Raw genomic sequence first — 23,579 nt, forward strand, 5'->3', positions numbered from 1 at the left:
AACAAAACACACACACAAAAAAAGTAGAAATAAAAAGAAAACCGCTCAGCGCTTCGACCGGTCAACCGCAAGAGCAGTGACCCGGAAGGACGAAGGACGATCTGTACATTGATCGAATGAAAGCAATGTGTGGGCAGTCGATAGCTCCGATTACATTAGGAAAACGGGCAAATTGCACTTTAATGTTGACCTGTTCAACTGCATTGTATGGGAATTTAATATACCTGGCTGAGATGCGGAGAATTCCGTCCCACTCGGCTGGCATGGCTCGGCTCAGGGTCGACTGACACAGTCCTAATTGGTTGGCCTCTGTGTCTCTCCAACGGCGGCCGCAGTTCTGCGCACAGTTCTAGGAGGATTTCCCTCGGGAACCTAAAGCGGTTGATGAGCCAGTTGCCATCATGTCCCAGCAAATCCTCTCTGTCTCTGAACACACGCTCTCTTCGAATTGCACCATTTGCAAAGTCTTCTAATACCGCTGAAGCTGCCATTGTTTTTAATGGTATGCATTGCACCAATTTTTACAACACAGGAATGTAAAAATGGAGACAGGGAAATTTAAAAAAGAAAACATGGAAATAAATGGATTTGGGAAAATAAATGGGAAGAGAAAATGTAAAGGGAAGCCACGAGTCTGTGGGTGCTCCTGCCCCGAAGAACCCACGGAATCGGCGCCTTTGGTCTCTTTTGTGTCTATGTTGGAGAGGACAATCCTCCTCTTCAGCCTTCATGGACCCTGCTTTGAGATGTAGGTACCACTGTGGATTAGACGAGTCTTGGTAGGGATCCTTCTACCTACCAGCAAAACACTGTTGCAATGCAGCCAAATTTTAGAACTGGAGAAAATCATATCAACATTTTGGTGAGACCCAGCCAGTGGCTAGACAGGAATCCCTCCAGAATCTATGGAGGGCTCTAAAGGCTGGAATGATGGCAAGAAAGCCTTACAAACTAAAAGAAAAAAAAAGTGGTCCAAATTTTCAGTATTGGAATACATAGAACTTTAGCCGTTTAATTGCAGTGATGGCAGATAAGAACTTTGCCACTGATCACTGAGATATAGTAGACTAATGTGACATTCCATTAAATGATCTGGAAAAATAACAATACAAAGACATTTACACATAAAACTTATCCAAACCTGGTCTGGTAGCTTTTCTTGTCTCAAACTCGATTTTTGGCTAACTTCAATAAATGCTCTCTATGCCAATAAAGTTGATATAAGCAGATATATGGATATTTGAAGTTTTTATTGATACAGTGATACTTTTATGCAATGAATATAATTAATATAATTGGATTTGCGTTTCAATACATTTTCATCCAGTAACCTCAATCTGTGAGTATCCACTAGAAAAGTTAGTTATTAATATTACAAAAAATATTAACATAATTTTGCAGAGGCTTACATTGGAATATTAACCCTTTACTGAATGTTTTATACTATTTGTTAACACAGAATAGGGGAACTAGGGGAACAAAAAATGCTCATCTTTTTGGAAAAATACACCATGATTCAAAGGGCCAAGATATGCTGTCGCACTGGCAAGATGCAACAAAGTGGTCTCAGTAGGAGGCTCTGAGAATAATAAAAAAATGATAAGTTTGTGTTCTGCTGGGGACTGCAGCCAGCTCAGTGTTCTGCACTCAATGTGTGCTCATGTTTTCAGCTGCTAATGAAGAGAGGAATTGTATCCTTGCCTGTCTGCTTGGATGTGTTAACTGGAGGAATAGAAGATAGCACCATTGGCATCACTACTGATGTAAATGAGTAAGTAGTTACAAACAGGTTTTTCATAACAATTGTTTTAAAAGTACTAAACCTTTACAGTTTCGTATGAGCAGCAACTAGCTGCAGTTGTAAACGTAGTATTCTGTCAAATTTAAAACACCAAAATGACATCCTCAAATAAAATGTTATGTAAATAAAATTTAAAAAAAAACACTGATCCATTCACTGCAGTTTGGAGACTCCCCTTACAACTCATTGTAAGGGGATAAGACTCATTTTGAATATCCAGGACCATCAGGTAGAATTTCTCTTCTCCAGTGCCATTAGGTCAGCAGAACAGTTCTCCTGTGATGCTGCTGTATCTTTGCACTTTATTTGCTTCAGTTCAATCCGTGTTTCTCCATCTACATCCCTCTGCCTGTGTCTGAACAGAAAGCAAGAAAAGCAGGGAACAGTTATTTTCCCCCTGCAAATGAACACACTCTACTAGAGTTAGCTAAACCTATGAACACTTTATTGCAGTGACACATGATATCTCTTGATTCTGATTGATTTGTTGGTATTGATTAACATAAAGTTATTGACAAGTGTAATTGGACATCAGCTCTGAACTATAAACCTGCTTGGGTTAAAAATATAAACAATGAGTCTGAGTTACCACTGATGCTAACCACCTTGGATTCTGACGTGATCACTCCCAAGTCCAAATAACTTGCGTGTTTCTTGTTCGACCCATTCTACGGACATTAAACTAATGCAACACAACTCTTATCAGCAATAAGGTAGTCCTTCTTAGGTTCCTGTGTGCAGATTCATAATTGTTGCATTAGGTCATCTTTATCTGCATTTGATCAAATCTCTGAACAGGGTTATAATCTACACCCAACACATAGATTGAAGGACTGAAAGATCTGGAAGCAAATTCAAAACTCCTGGACTGCTCCGGAATCTGTATACTTAAAGGCTGGCGCACACCTTTACGATTCGTGTACGATTTTGTCGGCCCGATGACTTCGCATGCGAATCGTAAAGGTGTGCGGTAGCAGCCGACAAACGATTTAGTCGTTTGTCGTTTCATTGGATCAAATCAAACATGTTTGATATTTCCGTACGGATTTTCCTTGTGCCGAATACAATCATATGTGTGTGCGGTCTCTGTTCCGATGTCATCACACAGGATTATTTAAACAGCCAATGGGAATAGCGCACTTAGTCACGTTGGACGACTACGACATTTTCAGTTTGAAAGTCACGTGATTTGTGGCTTCCCATTTCGGTCATGTGATAACATTCGGTCAAAAATATCGTAGGTTCGCAAGTGTGTGCGGTGGACGTGCGAGCGTGTCATATACGGTCCGAATTGTTATGCCGATCACCCGACAAACGATGCAACGATGACATCGTAAAGGTGTGCGCCGGCCTATAGTCATCATTGTCATGGTTATTGGTCAGAATAGATTTGTGCTTTATTATGTGTCTGTAAGGCAGTTGCCTAAATATATCAGCAGGTGGCGCCCTCGTGCTGTATATGCTCTCTGGTTCGAGGCGAAGTTGGTAGTTTGTCCCAGACACCGTATTCTTTTTTTACTGTTTTTTTTTACAGTCTTTTTTTACTGCGCTGGGTGCTATTTTGATCAATGTTCATTTATGGTTTGTAAGTTAAGCACTACAGATCATTCCCTCCACATCATTGTCAAATATCTTGACCATAAACACTTGTTATGTTTGTTGTGAATTAGACGTTTATTAAAGGGGAACTCCGGGGCATTTGAAGCGCGTTTCCATTGCTAGAGGTTGTCAAATACTGATAGTAGGACACAGAGAGGTGCAAATCTGCGCTCCCTGTGTGGAGATCGCGCTGTTCGCACAGCGTGTCATGCGAGGCTAATACGTGGTGGCTAAGGGGCAACTGCTAACCCTTCCATGTAAAACAACAACTTGCACACAGCAGAAACGTCACACCACTTTATAAACCATCCGACAATAAAGTCACAAGCCTTACCATCAAAACCAAATGCATGGTTCTCACATTACTGGCATGGGGACGTTACAAAACAACTTTATAAACAGCATGTAACTCACCGGTTAGTTGTACGCTCGAGCATGTGAAAGCCCAAAAGAGTCGATGGACGATAATCCCATATACAAAACAATTATTTTCTCTAGAAAAACTGCGTTCAAGTATTTAAAACATTACAACAATACATGCCCAGTAATATTGTTATTGTTGCTTTCACATGCGCGAGCCTACAACCAGCCGGTGAGTTACATGCTGTTTATAAAGTTGTTTTGTAACGTCCCCATGCCAGTAATGTGAGAACCATGCATTTGGTTTTGATGGTAAGGCTTGTGACTTTATTGTCGGATGGTTTATAAAGTGGTGCGACGTTTCTGCTGTGTGCAAGTTGTTGTTTTACGTGGAAGGGTTAGCAGTTGCCCCTTAGCCACCACGTATTAGCCTCGCATGACACGCTGTGCGAACAGCGCGATCTCCACACAGGGAGCGCAGATTTGCACCTGTCTGTGTCCTACTATCAGTATTTGACAACCTCTAGCAATGGAAACGCGCTTCAAATGCCCCGGAGTTCCCCTTTAAGATTAGGGCTGGGCAACGATTAAAATTTTTAATCTAATTAATCACATGATTTCCCCGATTAATCACGATTAATCGCATTTCTACGCAAAATCCAAAAATGAATTCAAAAGTAGTGTATAGCTTTTAGCATTTAGTTTTATTCTAAATGTGCTGCCATATAAATGAAAGTGCCATAACATTTGTTGTGCAAACACACTTTTTACATCAGCAGTTTTATGTAGAAGCCTCGCTCCACTGTCTGTTTCCTTGAATGACTTGCTGCTATCAGTTGTGTGTTTTGCCTTTAAGTGATATTTTAAACTGGAACTACTACGGTGATAAGACAATTCAACTTGGCAGTGTTTACAGATGACTTTGGTTCTGTCGACTCAGCTGTCTGGAAGAACTTTAAAATGAAAATGGCCGAGTAAAAGTTCCGTAACCTTCTCCATGTTTGGTGGATCCTTTCTTTTCCGTTTTTATCTTTTGTTTCGAGTCTGGAACCTTGCTTAGTAGCTGTGAAGGTGCAGTGTTTGACTTTATTTTTAATTGTATATGAGTAATCTTGACGGAGTGTTCGTGTATGGTTTGTAAGGTGGAGCTGCCTGGACTAATTCTGAATAAACGGAGAGGTCTGAGCCACGTTCCTGACCACCATGTGTGTGACTCATGCCTCACTTTGCACCCAAACAACAACAACCTTTAACACAACGCAGAGTTCTCGGGTGTAGAGAAGCGCAATCTCACACGGGCTGGGTTATATGTCTATAATGATATAATAGCAGAACAGAAGATCTCTGAATGGCTGTGCTGCTTTGTTATCTGTACCTTCCCTCTTCAACATCAGAGATGTTTTCAGGCAGACAACTGTTGAGTGTCTCTGGGAGTAGGAAGACCAAACAGCCGCTAATAATCCCAGTCCCAGCAAAGATTATAGGGGGCAGAAGAAGCCAAACATCCTCGAGCAGCATAATCATTGGAGCCAGGGAACTTCCGATTCGACAGAGACACGATGTGTAGCCTATACCACACTGCCTGTTCAACAACACAACAAAGGGTTCCAATTGGAATGTTGCATCACAACACAGTACATGTAGAGTAACTTGGCTACAATGACAGAGATGACTCGCTGATTTTTTCTATTAGAGTGTACATGTCACTGGACGGAACACATCACCAATATGTGCTCCCATTAACTTGACTTGACTTGACTTGCCCTTCAGCCTCTTGACATACATCACTCTATCTGTTTTGTTTTTGGAGTTTTTTAGTAAAAAAAAAAATTGTTTAAACAGCATTAGCCTAAAGGGCTTTAAACTGATTCTTGTAGTCTCCAAAACACTATGGAAGTTTACCTTAGGACTGTTGGGTAGAGTTCAGCTGAGTAGAGGAAGGCAGTGGTGAATGCTGCCTCAGAGAAGCCCTTTGCTACCACAGCTATGCATGTACGAAGCACAAAGTACTCTGCAAGAGAAACAGAACAAATAAGAGCTTAGAAATGTCAATCTGTATACACAGAGATTTGTTATGTATGTTTATGTATGCATACATGTCAAAGAACCAATAGAACCTAAATTTATGGCAGTGTTTATTCCAATCAGAGCTCCCGTTGTGATAAGAAACCATGCCTGGCCATTCCGCCGGCCTATCCAGTCCAGGACAAAGAAGGTGAGAATTTTGGCTGGAACTTCGATGGCAGCATAGATGAACTGAGTAAGGTAGATGCTGACACCAAAACCAGAGATTTTGAAACTAATCCCGTAGTATAGGAAGGAAACAGCAAACCTGGTGATACAACACAGTCAGGATGAAAACATATCAGCCTGTAAACCTGCTCAGAGGACAGTACTTCCCAAAAGGTGATCAGGTACCAGAACAACCCAGAGCAGAGCGTGATCTTCCTCAGCTGAGGGGTTTTCAGCAGATCCAAGTAGGTGTGGTTCTTTCCAGCAACTTCAGACACTGTTACCTTCTCCAGCACCTGAAATAACCACATGATCCTACTGTGAGAAGACATCACATTTGAAGCAAAGCTACACGAACAATTAGGTATTGTTAATTATCAGCATACCTATACCATGATATAGGTATGCTGATAATTGACAAGACATTTCAGTACAGAGATGTACAAAGGCTACTTCATCCCTTAAAGTGTGTATCTTTTAATGGTCATTTGGGACTCCACATTTCAGTCTGCGAATTTGTAAGAGTTAAACTGGACTTACTTACTCAACAACAGCTCTCAACAACTCATCTATGTCCCCTTCCTGTTGCCTGACATCACTAAGTTTCATCACTAAGAACCACAGAACAGAACTCGCAGAGCCTTCTGTTTTCTCTCTCTTTTTGTTAAGTACCAAATCCTTCACACAAGCTGCTCGTCACATACTGCTGCTCGGTCAGGAGCCCACTGCATGGGTTCTGAATACAGAGGGTTCCCCTGAGGTGTCACTTTTGGACATGCAAGGTTTCCCAAGCGAGGACCATGTAGCCATGGCAATGTTTAAAAAGTTGGCGAAGATTGTAAGCCAGTACTACAGAATTAGGTTTTCCAGTCACATGTTACTATTACCACTGCAGAAGATTAACTAGCAACATTCAGCTGTAGAGCAGTTCCCTGTATATCGAAAAGTGACAGTAAAGGGGTACCCAGTCTGTTAAAAACTGAGGCTAAAGGCTCACCCATACAGCACACTATAGAATTGTTTTTTGTTCTCATGTTGATGGACACATTGGTAGGCAATTTTGGGTCCAGTGTCTTGCCCAAGGACACTTTGACATGTGGCCTGGAGAGAAGCCTGGAGTCAAACCAGCGACCTTCTGATTGGCAGGTGACTGCGCTTCCTCCTGAGCTGCAGCCATCCCTGTTGAACACTGCTGCTGTTATACCTGGACACTGTTGCATAAATATCTTCTCTCAGTGGGATTTATCACTGGTTCGATAAGGGTTGTCATATAAGGGTTGCCATAAAATATAAAAAAATACTTTTAACTCCTAACCAGAACCATTTCAGGGTGAAAATGAAGTAAAAAAGTAAGCAATCATTAGATTGAGCAGAAATAGAAAAAGTTATAGGACATTGTCATTTTTTTTGTCCAAGATTGACACATACAGACCAGAAATATCTGAGACTAGTTATTAATTCCCTTATTTGTCGGATGGTGTCCCATACTTATTGATTCATCATCATTCATCATCATTTTATTAGATATCAATGTGAGCTCTTGGATACTTCCTAATCATTTTTACAACAATGATTAGGAAGTATCCAACTAGCTCTTCCTCTCAACACTGACATCCTTCAACATTTAGAGAAGTTCCACCAGTTGAACAGAGGGCATAGATACGATCTGGGGAATTTGTCTTCCTGGCTTCTGTTTTGATTTCTCCAGTCTCTGATTATCCCTTAAAAAAATTATGACCTGAATATAAGAGGTGAAGAAAGCTTCAGACTGAAAATATGTGTCATGTTATACATGTTTATTTTTTTCCTGTTGTTTTATCATATACAGTTTATTTCTACTGATTACATTGGCACAACAACTGTGACATGCCTTCCTTCACAGTTTTTCAAAACTTCTAGTTCTTTCTTGTTTTAATTATGCCTTTAATTGAAAACACATACAATAAAAATTTAGCGTTATCTATGGTTTTAGAAATGATGGACAGATATATAAAACAGAACCAGTTGAAATTAACAGTCCAAATTTCTTCGGGGAGTGTTATAAAAAAAACAACCCAGTCTCACAGAAAAACGTGTAATACCTACGTTGGTCCACAAGGGAAAACGTGGAATTGTCACAATTTGGCCCCCAAAATTGTGACAATTCCACGTTTTATTCGGCCTATTCATTTACATTGCTTCGCAACCAGGTCAGTTGACTATCAAGTTTCCCTCAGCTAAAAAAGGAAAATGGCCGAATGTCAACCTTTTTTCTGTGAAAAACATAATATTTTAAGAAAGCATCTGCATTTGTATGCATTTCGATGGCATTTCTAGCGAGAACTATGCATCATATTTTCAGAATCTTCGTTCAGAGAACGTAGACGATCTTTCGTTTATTAGTTTCGCCGAAGATTTTGGCATCTCCTTGAAAAACGTAAGAATGTCACGTTTTCTACCTTTGTTAAGGTGGTTGCTATGGACGCTGCTATCTCAACGTCACCGACCTGCGCCGACATTCCCCGTAATTTCTGTTAAAAAATAAAAATAAAAAATGTGTATATATATAAAGATATAGCCACATAACAATAGTGACCTTATCATAGAAATGGTTGATAAAACATTATCAACCATTTCTATCAGTGGGCCATTATTTCAGTGAGCTAGTAGAGAGAGAAGGCCTGTTATCAGGCATGGGCTTTTTTTTTGTTTTTCAACTTTATTGACCAAACGTGTATCTCTCATAATATATTCATCATAAATATATTATACGCATATATAATCTGTCTTTATGCGACTATAAATAACCCTTGCAAACCGGAAGTACTACGAGTACCGTGTTGATTTTGTATGATATTACATGGTGCGGCTCTAAAAGTATCTGAAGTAAATTTATTTAATTTTTTTTTGTATTGATCATCGATATCAAGTGTAATTACTAATTCGGCTGTACTTGATATTTGATATATTTAGTAGATGTATGTTTTTCCAACCCCACTTTGCAAAACGGAAGACGCTGCTAACCCAAAACCACATTTCGACAATAACAGTAAGAATATCTAACATATACCAACATCTTGACTTTTTCCAAACCTCAATCATATAGATGAAGTATAATTACTAATTCGGCTGCACTAGATATTTGATATGTTCAATATATATATGTTTTTAAAACCCTACTTTGCAAACTGGGAAGAACTACAAATATGGCGCTAATTTGGATCAGATACATAGCACATCACTGGGAATTGTAGTTTATTTTAAAAACGGGCGTATTTCTTATTATTTCGAGTAGTAAATACTAAATTGAGAGTACAAGGAGAGATTTAAAGGGGTGGAAAACACATTTATGTCATCAGATTTTAAATATGCAATTGTGAAATTGGTGAAAATGATTTTTTACCATATTTGATAGCGCCCCCACTTGGTGGTCATATCCATATGGGTATAGTCACATAGCTGAAGTCAAGAGCTCTCTATAACAGTTCATTCCATATCTGTAGCCTCTTCTGTTAATGATTAACAAGCCTTCTAAATTGCACTGAGGTCAACGTTCAGAGGTCAATATTTCAAGGCAGGACTGATTTATAATCTTCACACTGACATATGTTACTCACCAGGTCAAGGTCTTTTCAAAAATGTCTTTCATTTTGTCCTACAACAAAGTTGAATTTTCACCTCTGTTTGTCGTCAGCCTCTTTCAGGTGTAGTTTCTAAGACCATTTGATTGTCCAGCCTGGATGAAATCAAGGTAATTTTTGGGGATTTTTTTGGATTTTTGGGATTTTTTTAAAATTTTTGGTCAGCAAGAACCTTCAAGGTATTGATGATTTTCCTAATCATGTTCATAATTTTGGATTTGGGCTACTGTAGACTTTATTTGACTGATAGGTGGGTGACAATGGGCCCCATACATCTTCTGTAAAGACAGACAAATGTGTGTGTGTATGTTATCTGTCCTCTATATTCACTAGTATAATACTACTACTCTTTCATAACTATATTAATCAGCCCAACTTCTTCCATCAAATCAGATACAAATATAACCAAATAGACATATGTTTGTTTATGTCGGCATACATACATACATGAATAGGAGTCATGTTTTTTGGTAAGTAGCTCTTTAACCAGCTTGGAGTGGTTGCCAGGTTCGCTAGTACCTGCGTTTATTACGCATTACGTGACCAGTCCGCGTCTATTGGGTCAACAACCACACTGCTACAATAGCGACCAGGCAAGCTAAGCATAAAAGACAAGATGTGGCAACCTGATAAAAAAATTTTAAAAAACGCAGCAGGACTGATGTGTGCTGATAACGTCTATTGAATAGACTGATAACAGTCAAATAGGGTGCATAGATATACTTATATTATTATTTATGATCAAAAAATTATCTTTTGCTTGTTGTGAATACATATTCCAAAAAATGTAAAATGAACAGAGTAAAGCATATTAGAATGCATACACAACAGAAGTTCTGTTGTGTCATTTGTACTACACACAATTAAATTAGACATTTTTAAATCCAGGTTAAAAACATTTTTGTTCTCATGTGTCTATGCATGAAATCTGCACGATATCTTTTAACTTATCTAGGCTGTTGCTTGTTTTTAAATTCATTTAAATTATTTTATTGGTTTCTCTTGATATTCTTTTATGTAATGCTTTTTCCAGTCCCTGCTGCAATGCTTTTATTTTATGTAAAGCACTTTGAATTGTTTGTACATGAAATGTGCTATATAAATAAATTTGATTTGATTTGATTTGATAAATTGTTGTTCCTTCACGTCAGCCTAAATTCCTTTCTGCATTGTCCTGATCGGGTTGCTGTGCCTCAGCCACTGGCGCATGCGCCACGCAGATATAGTGTGGCTATATCTAAAAAAAAAAAAACACCAAAAAATAAATATTTATTATATTTATTATATTATATTTATTAAATATTTATTTTTTTAAACAAAAAGTACGGGGACAGTCGGCCATTTTCCTGTTTTAGCCGAGGGAAACTTGATAGTCACGTGACCTGGTTGCGAAGCAATGTAAATGAATAGGCCAAATAAAACCTGGAATTGTCACAATTTTGGGGGCCAAATTGTGACAATTCCACGTTTTCCCTTGTGGACCAACGTAGGTATTACACGTTTTTCTGTGAGACTGGGTTGAAAAAAAGGACAAAGAAAAACAAAGATTTTGCTGTTGCACTCATTGAAGCCATTTATTTTATTAGAAGTTACCCTTCAGTAGAAGTTAAATGATAGTCCGTAAGCTGTACCTCAGTGTCCAGTTTGGATGTGTTTTCATTCTTTCCATTTATTTTAGCACATTGAACCAGATACTTCTTAGCTTCCTCTGTTCTGCCATTAGCCAACAACCATCGTGCTGATTCAGGCAGCCACCTGAAGAAAAGGAAGTGGCTTTTATAAACACAGAAAAACATCAATCTATTATTGTTGTGAGGGGCTGAAACTCCAACAAACATCCACCTTACCACCAGGAGATAATGACAACAATGCAGGGCGCTGTCACTGCCAGCGTCAGATGCCTCCAGTCTTGTATGAAGTAGGCAAGCAGGGCGAGAAGCATGTTCCCTACGCTCCATGACAAACTTATAATAGTACCAGTGAATGTTCGGTGCTTTACATCTGTCCACTCAATACCTGAGCAGGATTTAAGGTCAACATGTAACAAATTACAATGGAGTACTCAAAAAACTTGTATTACTTTTAGAGAGAAGGTCAGTGTCATCTAAGATAAATCAGTGGTCATAAAACATTATCATAAGAATAATCAATAACTTAACAATGTGATCAGAGTTTCTTCTCCACATGAAATAACCCCTCAACCTCCCCATGTAACCAACACACTTTGATTCTCAGCCAGGGGGTTAGAGGTTAGAGGTCAGGCTTTTATTTTTTCAGCTGTTAACTGTCTATTCAAAGCCAAATGTTAAAGACATTTTAAAGCAAACTGTGCTTTTCTCAAATCCATGCTATAAACTTAAGAAAAATTAAATGAATAAATAAGAATGTCATATTTCGTATATACTGATAGCACTGAATAAGCATGCAAATGTGAATTTCCTTAAAAAAAATTTCTATATGTTATAAGTGTGCCATCGAGTTTTACCAAGGACCACACTGATGATGGACAGCCCACTGAGTGCCATGCCACAGAGCGCTCTGGAGACAGCAAACATGACGTAGGAGGTGGAGAAGGCTGAAATGGCTCCCAGCATGGTGGTGGCAATTAAAGCCACCAGAAGCATTGACTTACGACCAAACCTGCATCACACACAGACACAGACACAATAGTTAATATCACAGGATTTAAATTTTCAGATGGAACAATTTTTTCTGAGCACTAGCTCAAATTTTTCAAGTTGGTGAAGTCACCAGCTATAGTCCTGGTCCCACACTGTAGCTACAAAATAATTCGATCACTTTACAGCTATGGAGTAAGTCGCATTCGGTAATAACTTCAATGAAAGTTACACTTGGTGGTGGACATGTACTGTCGTTGATGTGGCATCAGTTATTAGTGGTCAAGAGGGTAGAAACTTGGGAGAGAGAAAATAATAACAGCAGTTTATTTATATATATTTATATATATTTATTTCTACACCCTCAGCAGGATCCTGGAGGGTGCATGGAAGTTCGCCCAACCGGTCTACATGTGTTTTGTGGACTTGGAGAAGGCGTTTCGACCGTGTCCCTCGGGTACTCTTGTAGGGGGTGCTCTGGGAGTATGGAGTGCCGGACCCCTTGATATGGGCTGTTCGGTCTCTGTATGACCGGTGTCAGAGTTTGGTCTATATTGCCGGCAGTAAGTTGGACATGTTTCCTGTGAGGGTTGGACTCCGTCAGGGCTGCCTTTGTCACCGATTCTGTTCATAATTTATATGGCGACCTCAGAATCGGGTCTCTGCTCTTTGCGGATGATGTGGTTCTGTTGGCGTCGTCGGGCCGTGACCTTCAGCTCTCACTGGAGCGGTTCGCAGCCGAGTGTGAAGCGGCTGGGATGAGAATCAGCACCTCCAAATCTGAGACCATGGTCCTCAGCCGGAAAAGGGTGGAATGCCCTCTCCGGGTCGGGAATGAGATCCTTCCCCAAGGAGTTCAAGTATCTCGGGGTCTTGTTCACGAGTGAGGGACGAATGGAGCAGGAGATTGACAGGCGGATTGGTGCGGGGTCTGCAGTGATGCGGGCTCTGCACCGGCCCGTCGTGGTGAAGAAGGAGCTGAGCCAGAAGGCAAAGCTCTCAATTTACCGGTAAATCTATGTTCCTATCCTCACCTATGGTCAGGAGCTGTGGGTAGTGACCAAAAGAATGAGATCGCGAATACAAGCAGCCGAAATTAGTTTCCTCCGCAGGGTGTCTGGGCTCTCCCTTAGAGAAAGGGTGAGAAGCTCGGTCATCCGGGAGGGGCTCGGAGTAGAACCGCTGCTCCTCCGCATCGAGAGGAGTCAGATGAGGTGGCTCGGGCATCTGGTTAGGATGCCTCCTGGACGCCTCCCTGGTGAGGTGTTCCGGGCCCGTCCCACTGGGAGGAGGCCCCGGGGAAGACCCAGGACACGTTGGAGAGACTATGTCTCTCGGCTGGCCTGGGAACGCCTCGGGGTCCCCCAGAAGAGCTGGAGGAAGTGGCCGGGGACAGGGACAGGGACGTGTGGGTCTCTTTGCTCAAGCTGCTGCCCCCGCGACCCGATCCCCGGAGAAGCGGAAGATGATGGATGGATTTATTTATAGATCTCTACTGTCTGCAACAAAATTTTATTTTTTATACTTTGATGTGATCAAAAGCACATTATTTACCTACATTGACATTTTCATAATTTTCAGTATCTTGCTCTGTTATACTTATTTATATAGCCTCGCACTGTTGATCATCAAGTATATGGACTGCCTCACGACTTAACTAAATCGTTTGCACATTGAATGAATGTTTCTTTTTTTGTGTGTGTTTATTTACACTGGTTCCAGGAACAGTAAGACATTATGAAGACATTATGAAGTTATGTTTGTGAACCTTCACCAGGTCAGACGAAGCTCTCTCGAGGCAAAATGAATCCAAACCTCAACCACATCACGAGACAGTGAGTCAGCAAGTTTAAGATGAGAAAAAAGGGAGCACAGTTGTTACTGTGTGTGTGGTCATGTGAAGTTGTGTTAGGAATCACTGACGTAGGTCTATTGGGTAACTGACATTTTGGGGTTAAGCTGGTGATTGTAGAGACACATGGGCACAAACACACACACATACAAACTATGTTTTATTAGCAGAGCAGCCGCTGACTTCGAATAAATGTTGCTAATGAAAACACAAATCACTTGACAAATATGTGGTAATGGAATACCATACTCAGAAGAAGTAGAAATATTTATCTAAACATAATCATTAAAAAGCTCTGACCCAAGTAATGGCTTTTATAATGACACAGTAATGACATACAGCAGATAACGTATGTTAAAGCCAGACTCATTCAGAGATTTATTTCATTTTGAACATGCCGTTGTAGCGTAACTAGATAAAATATAAGGATTTACAAGACGTTCTCACTGTCTACATAAACCTTATTTAAAGGGACACTATGTAATTTCTTCCCCCATCTAGTGGTGCAATTTTATTTTGCAAAGTCGAATGAATTTGCTCTCTAGCACCTCGCGTATTCAAATGTGCGTTGAACTACGGCAGGCGGTATGTGTCAAGATTCAAGAAGCTCACGTTGCCTTTTCAATTCTCTTTTTCGCTTTTTTGGCGACGAGGATCCCTTCTCCTGTGGCGTGGCTTAACTATGGTCTTCCATTGCAAACAAAAGTGCAGGCCGTTCAGGCTGGTTTATACCAGAGAATGTCTAATGTTGTAGACTGGCTCTGTTTTTACCTGCGTGCAAACGTGACGTCAAAATAAGGAAAACGCGATTCGAAGTGCTTTATGTCCCTCTCGGCACATCGTCGTTTTTCATAGACCGGAAGGACATGGCAGCGTCCATAGAGCTTGCCCGCTCTATGTAGATACAGACAAGTTATTCTTCACTCAGGAGGATAATTGAGATTTTTGACACCAAAAATTTTGTGATAATTTTACACCAATGAGGACTAATTTATGAATGAATATGTTGATTTGAGCTAATAAATGACTTAATATATTACATAGTGTCCCTTTAACCTTGTATATATGGGCACCACCTTCAAAGAAGGAAAAAGACAGAATCTTATGATTCTGGTATGTTAAAATTAATGTTGAAATTACTAACCAGTCTCAACCTTTGTGAATTCTCGTTTGGTTTGACCGACATTACGTAAAGAAAACATACATCACGACGTGTTAGTTTTTGCTTAGCCTGGGAATTCCCATGCTGCTTTGCGCGCGATTTCATTCACACTGCAAAGGCAGCCTGGAAACCACCGCCCTTATTTTTGCCTGAGTTAGGGAACCAATCACAGAACGGGGGGGGCAGCAAGACGATGACGACGTCTATGCGCTACACCGAAGCTTGTAGAGTGTTAATCCAACATGGCAGCGGACACAACGTTACCGTTCGATGCAGCCTTAGAAAGCGTTTTAAGTAGCTTAGAACGCAAGTTTACTTTTAAAAAAGAGCAACGTTTGGCGTTGAAAGATTTCATTGCCAAGAAGGATGTATTTGCTCTGCTACCAACATACGTCATCTGGTATAAGTGATACAATTTATGATGCATGGGAAGAACCAGATGCCATTTGATAGACATTCGTAGCGCCCAATAAACAGCTCTAGGCATTCGTAAACCACACCTCAAATACGAGAAAATGCACATCTAGTTCCCAGACCACCATCTCATCGAGATGTGGACGCGTCACCCAAGCTAGTTTTTGCTGGCATTTTTAGTAATTGTAGGACTGTTTAGGTGAGTTTGTCTGCTGAATCTGCTAGTGTGTCTTGTCCTGCCTCCACTTCTGGCATATATATTTTCTATATATTTTCATTACCTCCTACCCCAGGGGTCTCAAACTGATCCGTGAAAGGGCGGTGTGGCTGCAGGTTTTTGTTCCAACCCTGCAGCAGCACAGCTGATTTGTTTCATTCAATCAACTGAACTGGTTAAGACCTTCAGTGCAGAGAGGAACAAAGATTTACCTTTTCAATGCAAACATGTCAAAAAGAAGGAAGAGTTGCATGACGCTTCAAAACGAGTCAGAAAAGCCACGACAAGAGGCGACAAGGGAAGTTGCAGCGGTCATGCTGACGAGCAAAACCGTCTGCAGCAGGAGACTAGCGCCGCAACCGCTAGCCAACTTCACCGACAGCTAGCCAAGCCAGGGCAGAAGGCCGGTACCGCGGCAGCAGCAGGTCAGGTTGCCCGCCAGCCTGTGCTGTGCGGTATAGCCTAAAATAATTGTAAATTAGTGTCATAACATTTATACCATGGATATTATTTGAAATTAAGGCTTGTAAGTCCCACAGCATTGTCAGTTGTATGTTGTTTTCAGCACCCTTTTCTGTATGCGTTCCGGGACCTGTGCCCGTCTCGTCTTCCCTGCGCTGTCATATGTACTTTGCGTCCCGGCACCTTTTTACAAATTAAGCACTGTTATTCTCCAATGTTCTCCAAAGAGGGTCCCTTGTTTTTTCAGCTTAGTTGGCACAAAGTCATTAATGCATCCTCATAAGTTTATGGGGCAGGTCTGTGGAAAGAGAAACCCCCCCAAAATTCTTTGGTAGGGCAAAGGTTGTTGTAAATTAGACGATCTTGGTCTCTTTCTTGGTGTAGAAATCCCAACCTGATCCCAGCACAGAAACATCCCCCACAGGAATGTTGGAGTCTTCAAAAGTTTTAAGTTTGTATTAAATTCCACACTTGAGTTCACTACACCGTCAATGATATGTATGAAAAAAGTTGGGAAATTGATATGACACAAACAATTAAATGGAATACTGAAGAAAGAAACATCTCGTGGATCTGACTGTATAAAATATACTCATGACTCTATGTGGCCTCAGTTTGTTTGTCAGTTTACTCCTTGGTTTAATTGACAAAACAGGTTGTCAAACTGATTCGATTTTCTTTTTCTTATAAATACGCTGATTGTTTCTTCATAGTTTCTTGCTTTAATGCATGTTCTGTGTAATCTAAATCTTAAGCAGAAAATGCACAATTTAACCAACTTTGTGCATTTAAGTGTTTTACCACAATAGAGGTAGCCTGGCTGACGCGTCCACAATCTTGATGAGATGGTGGTCTGGGAACTAGGTGTGCATTTTCTCGTATTTGAGGCGTGGTTTACGAATGCCTAGAGCCGTTTATTGGGCGCTACGACTGTCTATCAAATGGCGTCTGGTTCTTCCCATGCTGCTTTGCGCGCGATTCATAGCCAATTGTATCACTTATACCAGATGACGACAGAAATTCGACGAGGAAGAAGAAGAAAAAAAAGTAAAATAAAAGTAAACTTGCGCTCTAAGCTACTTAAAGTGATGGTTCGGAGTAAATTCACCCTAGGGTCATTTGAAACGTGACATCCAGCCAAGTTTTTCCGATATTGGCTGAACATCAGCCGAGTTACTGAGTTATTCCGAATAGCTTAGTACAAGCGCTAACGGACCCTGGCACTATCTCCAAAATTACCACATTAAAATCACATGGCATGACACCAAACTTCTAGAGTTGTACAAATATGGTCTGTACTCACAAAACGATGCATTTGGAAGTTTGTACATAGTCCAGGAGTTTATTATTATCAACACAAGCCTAATAGCTTCTCTGCTGCTAAAGCTGCGTCGACGCCACTTCCTTGATCTGGGAGCTTCAATGTAAGATGAGGGTTGATCTACTACTGTAGACAACAAAGTATATGCTATATTCTACATGAATTTTTATGAATTTTTATGTTGTAGAATTGTGAATTTATTTTATCAATGGAGAAATTGAGCAGCCTTGCTTTGTTGTCTACATTAGTAGATAAACCCTCATCTTATATTGAAGCTCCCAGATCAAGGAAGTGACGTCGACGCAGCTTTAGCAGCAGAGAAGCTATTAGGCTTGTGTTGATAATAATAAACTCCTGGACTATGTACAAGCTTCCAAATGCATCGTTTTGTGAGTACAGACCATATTTGTACTACTGTAGAAGTTTGGTGTCATGGCATGTGATGTTAGTGTGGTAATTTAGATACTGCCAGGGTCCGTTAGCGCTTGTACTAAGCTATTCGGGATAACTCAGTAACTCAGCTGATGTTCAGCCAATATCGGAAAAACTTCGGGTGAGCTACTTGGCTGGATGTCACGGTTCAAATGACCCTAGGGTGAATCTACTCCGAAACACTTTCTAAGGCTGCTTCGAACGGTAACGTTGTGTCCGCTGCCATGTTGGATTAACACTCTACAAGCTTCGGTGTAGCGCATAGACGTCGTCATCGTCTTGTTGTTTTTTTGTTTTGTACATATAATGTACAAAACAAAAGGTTAATCTGTGAAAGACTGAGTGGGCAAATAGTTAAACAATTTAAGCAAAGCTTTTTTACAACACAAAATTTGAGGATTCCTTTAAGTGCTGTGCATCATATTTAAAGATTATAAAAAATATTAAGAAAGCTCTGTATGCAAAACAATATGAAAATGCTGTGATCTCAATATCGCTTATCGATTGTGTTCCTTATCGGGTCTCTTGTCGATTCTCATCCAGTTATGTATAGTACAAATATAGTACAAATGGCTTTGGTTGCAGTACCACTTTAATTTCAAATATGCACCAACATTTGATCTATTTTCGCCTCTGTCATTTTACTTTTCCCTGCCTCGATGAAAGGAGTAGCTACGGGTATGTGGGAGCCTGCCTCTGATCCTGCCTCTGAGCCTGCCTCACTCTTGCAGTCCTCGACAACTAAATGTTAATATCAGATGGAAATCATTCATAGAGTATGTCGCTAACATTGCAATCAACAGTACCTGGAAGTTTTACGTTACAGGGTTCTCAAGTTTTGAATGCAGCCAAGAGTGACATCTCTCTTCTCCTCCTCTTCTTTTTTTTCAGCGTGAGAAATACAATGTGTGGCGGGAGTGCGTGACAAAAAACTGAAAAGTGTGACTGTCACGCTCAATGCGTGAGACGTGAGAGCCCTGTTACAATCAACAGGACCTGGAAATTTTACGTTACCTGGGACTTTTGAGACAGAAGATGCTGTGCCACAAGGGGATTACATACGTGCAAAGTAATTGTATGATGTGTGGTCAAATGTTTCAGCATGTTGGAAGTATTTTCCCCCTTTGATGTGATCAAAGCTCTGCACGTGTTGCAACTGGTCCTAGTATTGTCCTTTTTGGTGAAATATAACCCAACTTTGGAGCGCTTCTGCCTCAACGCCATGTTGGAAGCATTCTGAGCCAAAATACGAAGCATGCACATTATCGCACAAATGCGTCAGACGTTAGCAGAACCTATAAACGGGATCGTTTGGCAGGCGGATTAACGATTCCACGGAATCTAACTAAAGGGAGCCAGTTCTCTTTGAACAGCCCCACCTTTTCAGGCTGCACTGCAGAAACAAAATATATACTTTATTGCTTGAAATATTAAACTCTTAATTAGACTACCTAGTCTTTTTTTATGTAGAAAATCTACATGGTGCATTGCTAATTAACAGGCTTTGAACTGTTGCTTACTATCTTTCATTAAGACAAACACATCTATCCACCCATATTCTACACCAGGTTATTCACATTCAGGATTGTAGAGAAACTGGAGCCTTACCCAGCTGCGATTGGGCAAGAAGCAGGGTACACCCTGGAAAGGTCCAGGTCCAGGGTGTTCATCACAGGAAGACAAACACAGTCATCCAAGCATCTTCTTGTTGGAGCAGTTTTGAGTCACATTAATATGCATTCTGATTCTAACTGGTACCCTCAACAGACTTGACTATCAGCAGGGACAGCAAGGTGGATTGGTTGTGGGAAATTGGGTAGGAGGTGTTATACAATCCTGCAATTGTCGCTATCATCTTAAAATGATAAATATAACTCAAAGGTAAAACTATGCAAATGTTATCCTGATGACAAAGTCTTATTCTGGGACAGGACACACAATAAGTGGGCAGATTTTGAGTCACAACTTAAGATTTCAAGTTTTTTTTTAATCCAGTTGTGAATATACTAATGAAAAGATAAATTACTTGGATTCAACCATATGCGACTGGGATATGTCACACTACCATTTACAAGAAAGACATGGAGCAGAATTCAGATACTATCTTAAAGGACTACTTCTAGAGGTCATAAGAATAACGGCATGTGATGTATTAATTGGCTGCTATTAACTTGACTTTGGCGTATTATAAAGGAATTATTTTGTCCGAACCATGATATTTTTTAACACAAACCAGATAGTTTTAATTTCTGATCCTAACCAAGTGATATTACTGCCTAAACCCATCCAGGAAGTGACAAAGTTTCATCATAATGATGTTGTGTTTACATGTAACTAAAGCAACCAACCAAATGGCATCAATAAAGGGCACACAATGTATTTTAGCCCTGACCATGATTGTTTTCTAATCCTAAATTTTGATTTCCAACAAACCAAGCAATGTTCTTTTCATTAAACAAACGATTATGTAAAAAAAATGTTTAGATTAAATGTTGTTGTGTTATTGACTGAACGTAACTTAAAAGTGAAAAGACTCGGGTTTATCAAAAACACTCCATTGTTAAAGTGGCACGGTTGTAAGTACTGCACATTACCATATTAATCGGATTATAGGCTTATCAAAGGAAACACTTGAGACTGGTGTTTGTTAATTCTGAAAATCATATGAGAGTCATATTTCCATCCTGCTATTTTTAGGGGTGGTATTTTACAGAACGCTATTGATAGTATGAAAGACTTGTGTGGTTGTTATTGGTGGGAATTTTGTGTTGCATACCACAAGTAATCATCCGAAAAATCTAAGAGATAATCTTGAAGTTGTTCAATTTTTAAGATCTAAACACACTGATGACTTTTGCTCCAAGAAAATCATCATGACAAGAGAAAAAACTGCTCCTCAGATTCTACCCAGAAAATCATGTTACATGTGAATACTACCTTTAGCTTTGTACTCTAATCAAACTTTTAAAAGAACTTCAGAACATGTTTGTTTCTTTAATACTACTGTGCCTCAAAAATAAAAGAAATGATCAAGTGACCCTGGCATGTGCTTCAAACAGAGAAATCGTTGATGGATTTCTGGAAGTTTCCACCCTTTTTCTCTTTTAGTGAAGCCTTTACAATCAAACTCCGTCATGTACAGAAATAAGTCCCCCCCCCCCAAAAAAAAAAAAAGAATCCATGGCTTATACACTAGGCATGTGCAAATGTGAAAACTGTGCTTGTTAAACTAATAAAACAAATACTGAATTATTCAACCATCCTCATTCTGAAAGGAGAATTTTAGCTTAATCAATGTGATTTATACTGCCCCTGTGGTTTAGCATGTGTTCAGCAAACCAAACAAACACTCAAACAATGATTATTAGACCATATAAAAAGAAGTTCATACAGACTTTATGGATGAACTGTAAAACACTATGCTGAAACTAATCACAGCTCAGTCTTCATTAAGGTTCATTGAGTGTAAGTCGCTTTGGATAAAAGTGTCTGCGAAATGCATAAACATAGACATTAGTATGGAGCTAAATCAGTCTCAATTTTCACAAATGCACAGGACGATTCACATGCGCACAGGACGATTTACAAATGCGCAGGAAAAGATTCACACATATATTTCTGATGCACACACAAATAAGACTTGATTTACAAACGGCTTCTGGTCTGTGGACTTCGCTGCATTTGTGTGTGATTTTTGAGACTCCCATGACTTGCGTCAACCCACAAATGTCTTTTTTTTTAACACGGAATGATCTGCAACCAATCAGATATCTTCCTTGTTTCAGCCAATTATAAGAACGCACCCAACGTTGGAGACAATTTACTCTTAAACCAATCATATCAAGCCATGCACTCACTTGTCTGACAGCTGTCCAAATAGAATGGCTCCAAATGTGACACCGAGGAAGAAGTATGTAGCAAGAGCTTGATTTAGATGTTTGTCATTACACACCAGATCCCACTGAAAGGAGACAAACAGGAGAAAACACATTCTGTTTAACACCGGTCTGTCTTTAATCTCACCCTCAGGTTTGTATTGTTATTGATTATTGGAATTATTGAACATTGATTAGGATTTTAACATTAACTTTGGAATAAAGACCAATGGATAATTTTCCTGAGAGTCAGCCTCAATTTGGTGTCTGCTTTTGATTCAGTTTTAAATATAGACTATGTTAGAAAACTCTCCAGAATCACATGTAGTGCATTATTACAAGTGCCTTCAAGTGTCTTAATTGTGATTTTAAATTTGAATTTAAATTTAAAATGTTTGAATTGATTTACTTTTACACTGTCTCTTAACTAGTCTATTGGGCTGGACTTTGGAATTTACACAATCAGTAGATCCTTGGGCAACAGCCTCTCTGTCAAGTAAATTTCAATATGTCTTGTCTAAGGAAACTCAGTGAGTGAAGACAAACACAATGAAACCTCATGCAACTACATGTGATAGACTGGCGATTTATTTTTGCCACAAGTCAAAGTTGCAATATGGAACGTCACAGGAAAATGTAACAAGTAATTAAATCATAAACTTCTGATCCAACTGTCACATCAAACTGTGTATAATCCTGAGATGGTGAACAAATCAAGTGTTTTCTGGTACGCAGTTTTATATCTTCATGCCAAAAGTTAATCAGAAACTTCAGTCTATCATAGAAATGCTCAGCAGTCATATGTGGGTCAAAGGCAGCCCATAGGAAAGAAAACAGATTCTTTAATGTTAACATTTCTTTAATTTAATATATATATATATTTTTTTTACCTCAGAGGAAGTTGTGGAGCTAAACTGTGATTGGTCATAGATCCAGCCATGTGGACAAATTATAGTCCTGTTTGTTTGGCTTAGGTTGCTGGTAAGCGGGGAATCATAGACCCTGCAGGAGCTGAAGGAACCGTCATCCTGACGGGGGATCCTGAGGGCAAGCACCTCAGAGTCAGAACCCCAACTACTTCCATTCCTTTCTTCTGGGATCCTGAGCAAGCACCGGTGAGGAGGGGTGGCAGAGATGAAGTTGTGCAGGAGAAAGTGGAGAGGGAGGATGGCGCGGGGCAGGCACAGGATGGTCAGGAGCAGAAACTGAAATTTACAAAAGCCACCAATATCATCCAAGATCTCCTCAAACCTCATGGTGACAAGCTGGAGGAGCTGGGGATCAGAATCTCCTTGGTTACAGTCTTCAACTGGCAACTCATGCACTGTCCGTCTGCGCTCCTGCTCTTCATATAATACTGTGTTCTCAGTCTGTATACAGCTTACAACAAATGCCTCTTTACAACTGGAGGGGAACCACAGGCAGAGGGAGGTTCTTTGAACTGGATATGTCTCATTTCCTTGTATTATTCTATCAAGATTACCTCGTACAATAAATTGTGTATATTTTCATTGGAATCTTGTTTTGAACTGATGATGTTAGCCGCAGGGTCTGTGGTTTAAAACATGTGGTTCATGTAGACCTATTTTAGCATCAAATATTCTATTATATTGA

General features: G+C 40.0%; 1 protein-coding gene across 1 annotated transcript; it reads right to left on the reverse strand.

Moving 5' to 3' along the window:
- Positions 1-1,948: 1,948 nt before the first annotated feature.
- On the reverse strand, positions 1,949-23,294 carry slc22a7a (solute carrier family 22 member 7a). Its single transcript, XM_075464598.1, has 10 exons — positions 22,856-23,294; positions 21,948-22,051; positions 12,098-12,252; positions 11,460-11,628; positions 11,244-11,367; positions 6,179-6,288; positions 5,878-6,092; positions 5,663-5,771; positions 5,136-5,342; positions 1,949-2,156 (listed from the first exon to the last, which is right to left on the reverse strand). The coding sequence occupies exons 1-10, from the start codon at positions 23,219-23,221 to the stop codon at positions 2,027-2,029; spliced, it is 1,689 nt and encodes a 562-aa protein (XP_075320713.1). The 5' UTR covers positions 23,222-23,294; the 3' UTR covers positions 1,949-2,026.
- Positions 23,295-23,579: the final 285 nt, after the last annotated feature.

Source organism: Odontesthes bonariensis, chromosome 4 (assembly GCF_027942865.1).
Source record: "Odontesthes bonariensis isolate fOdoBon6 chromosome 4, fOdoBon6.hap1, whole genome shotgun sequence".
Classification (NCBI taxonomy): domain Eukaryota; kingdom Metazoa; phylum Chordata; class Actinopteri; order Atheriniformes; family Atherinopsidae; genus Odontesthes; species Odontesthes bonariensis.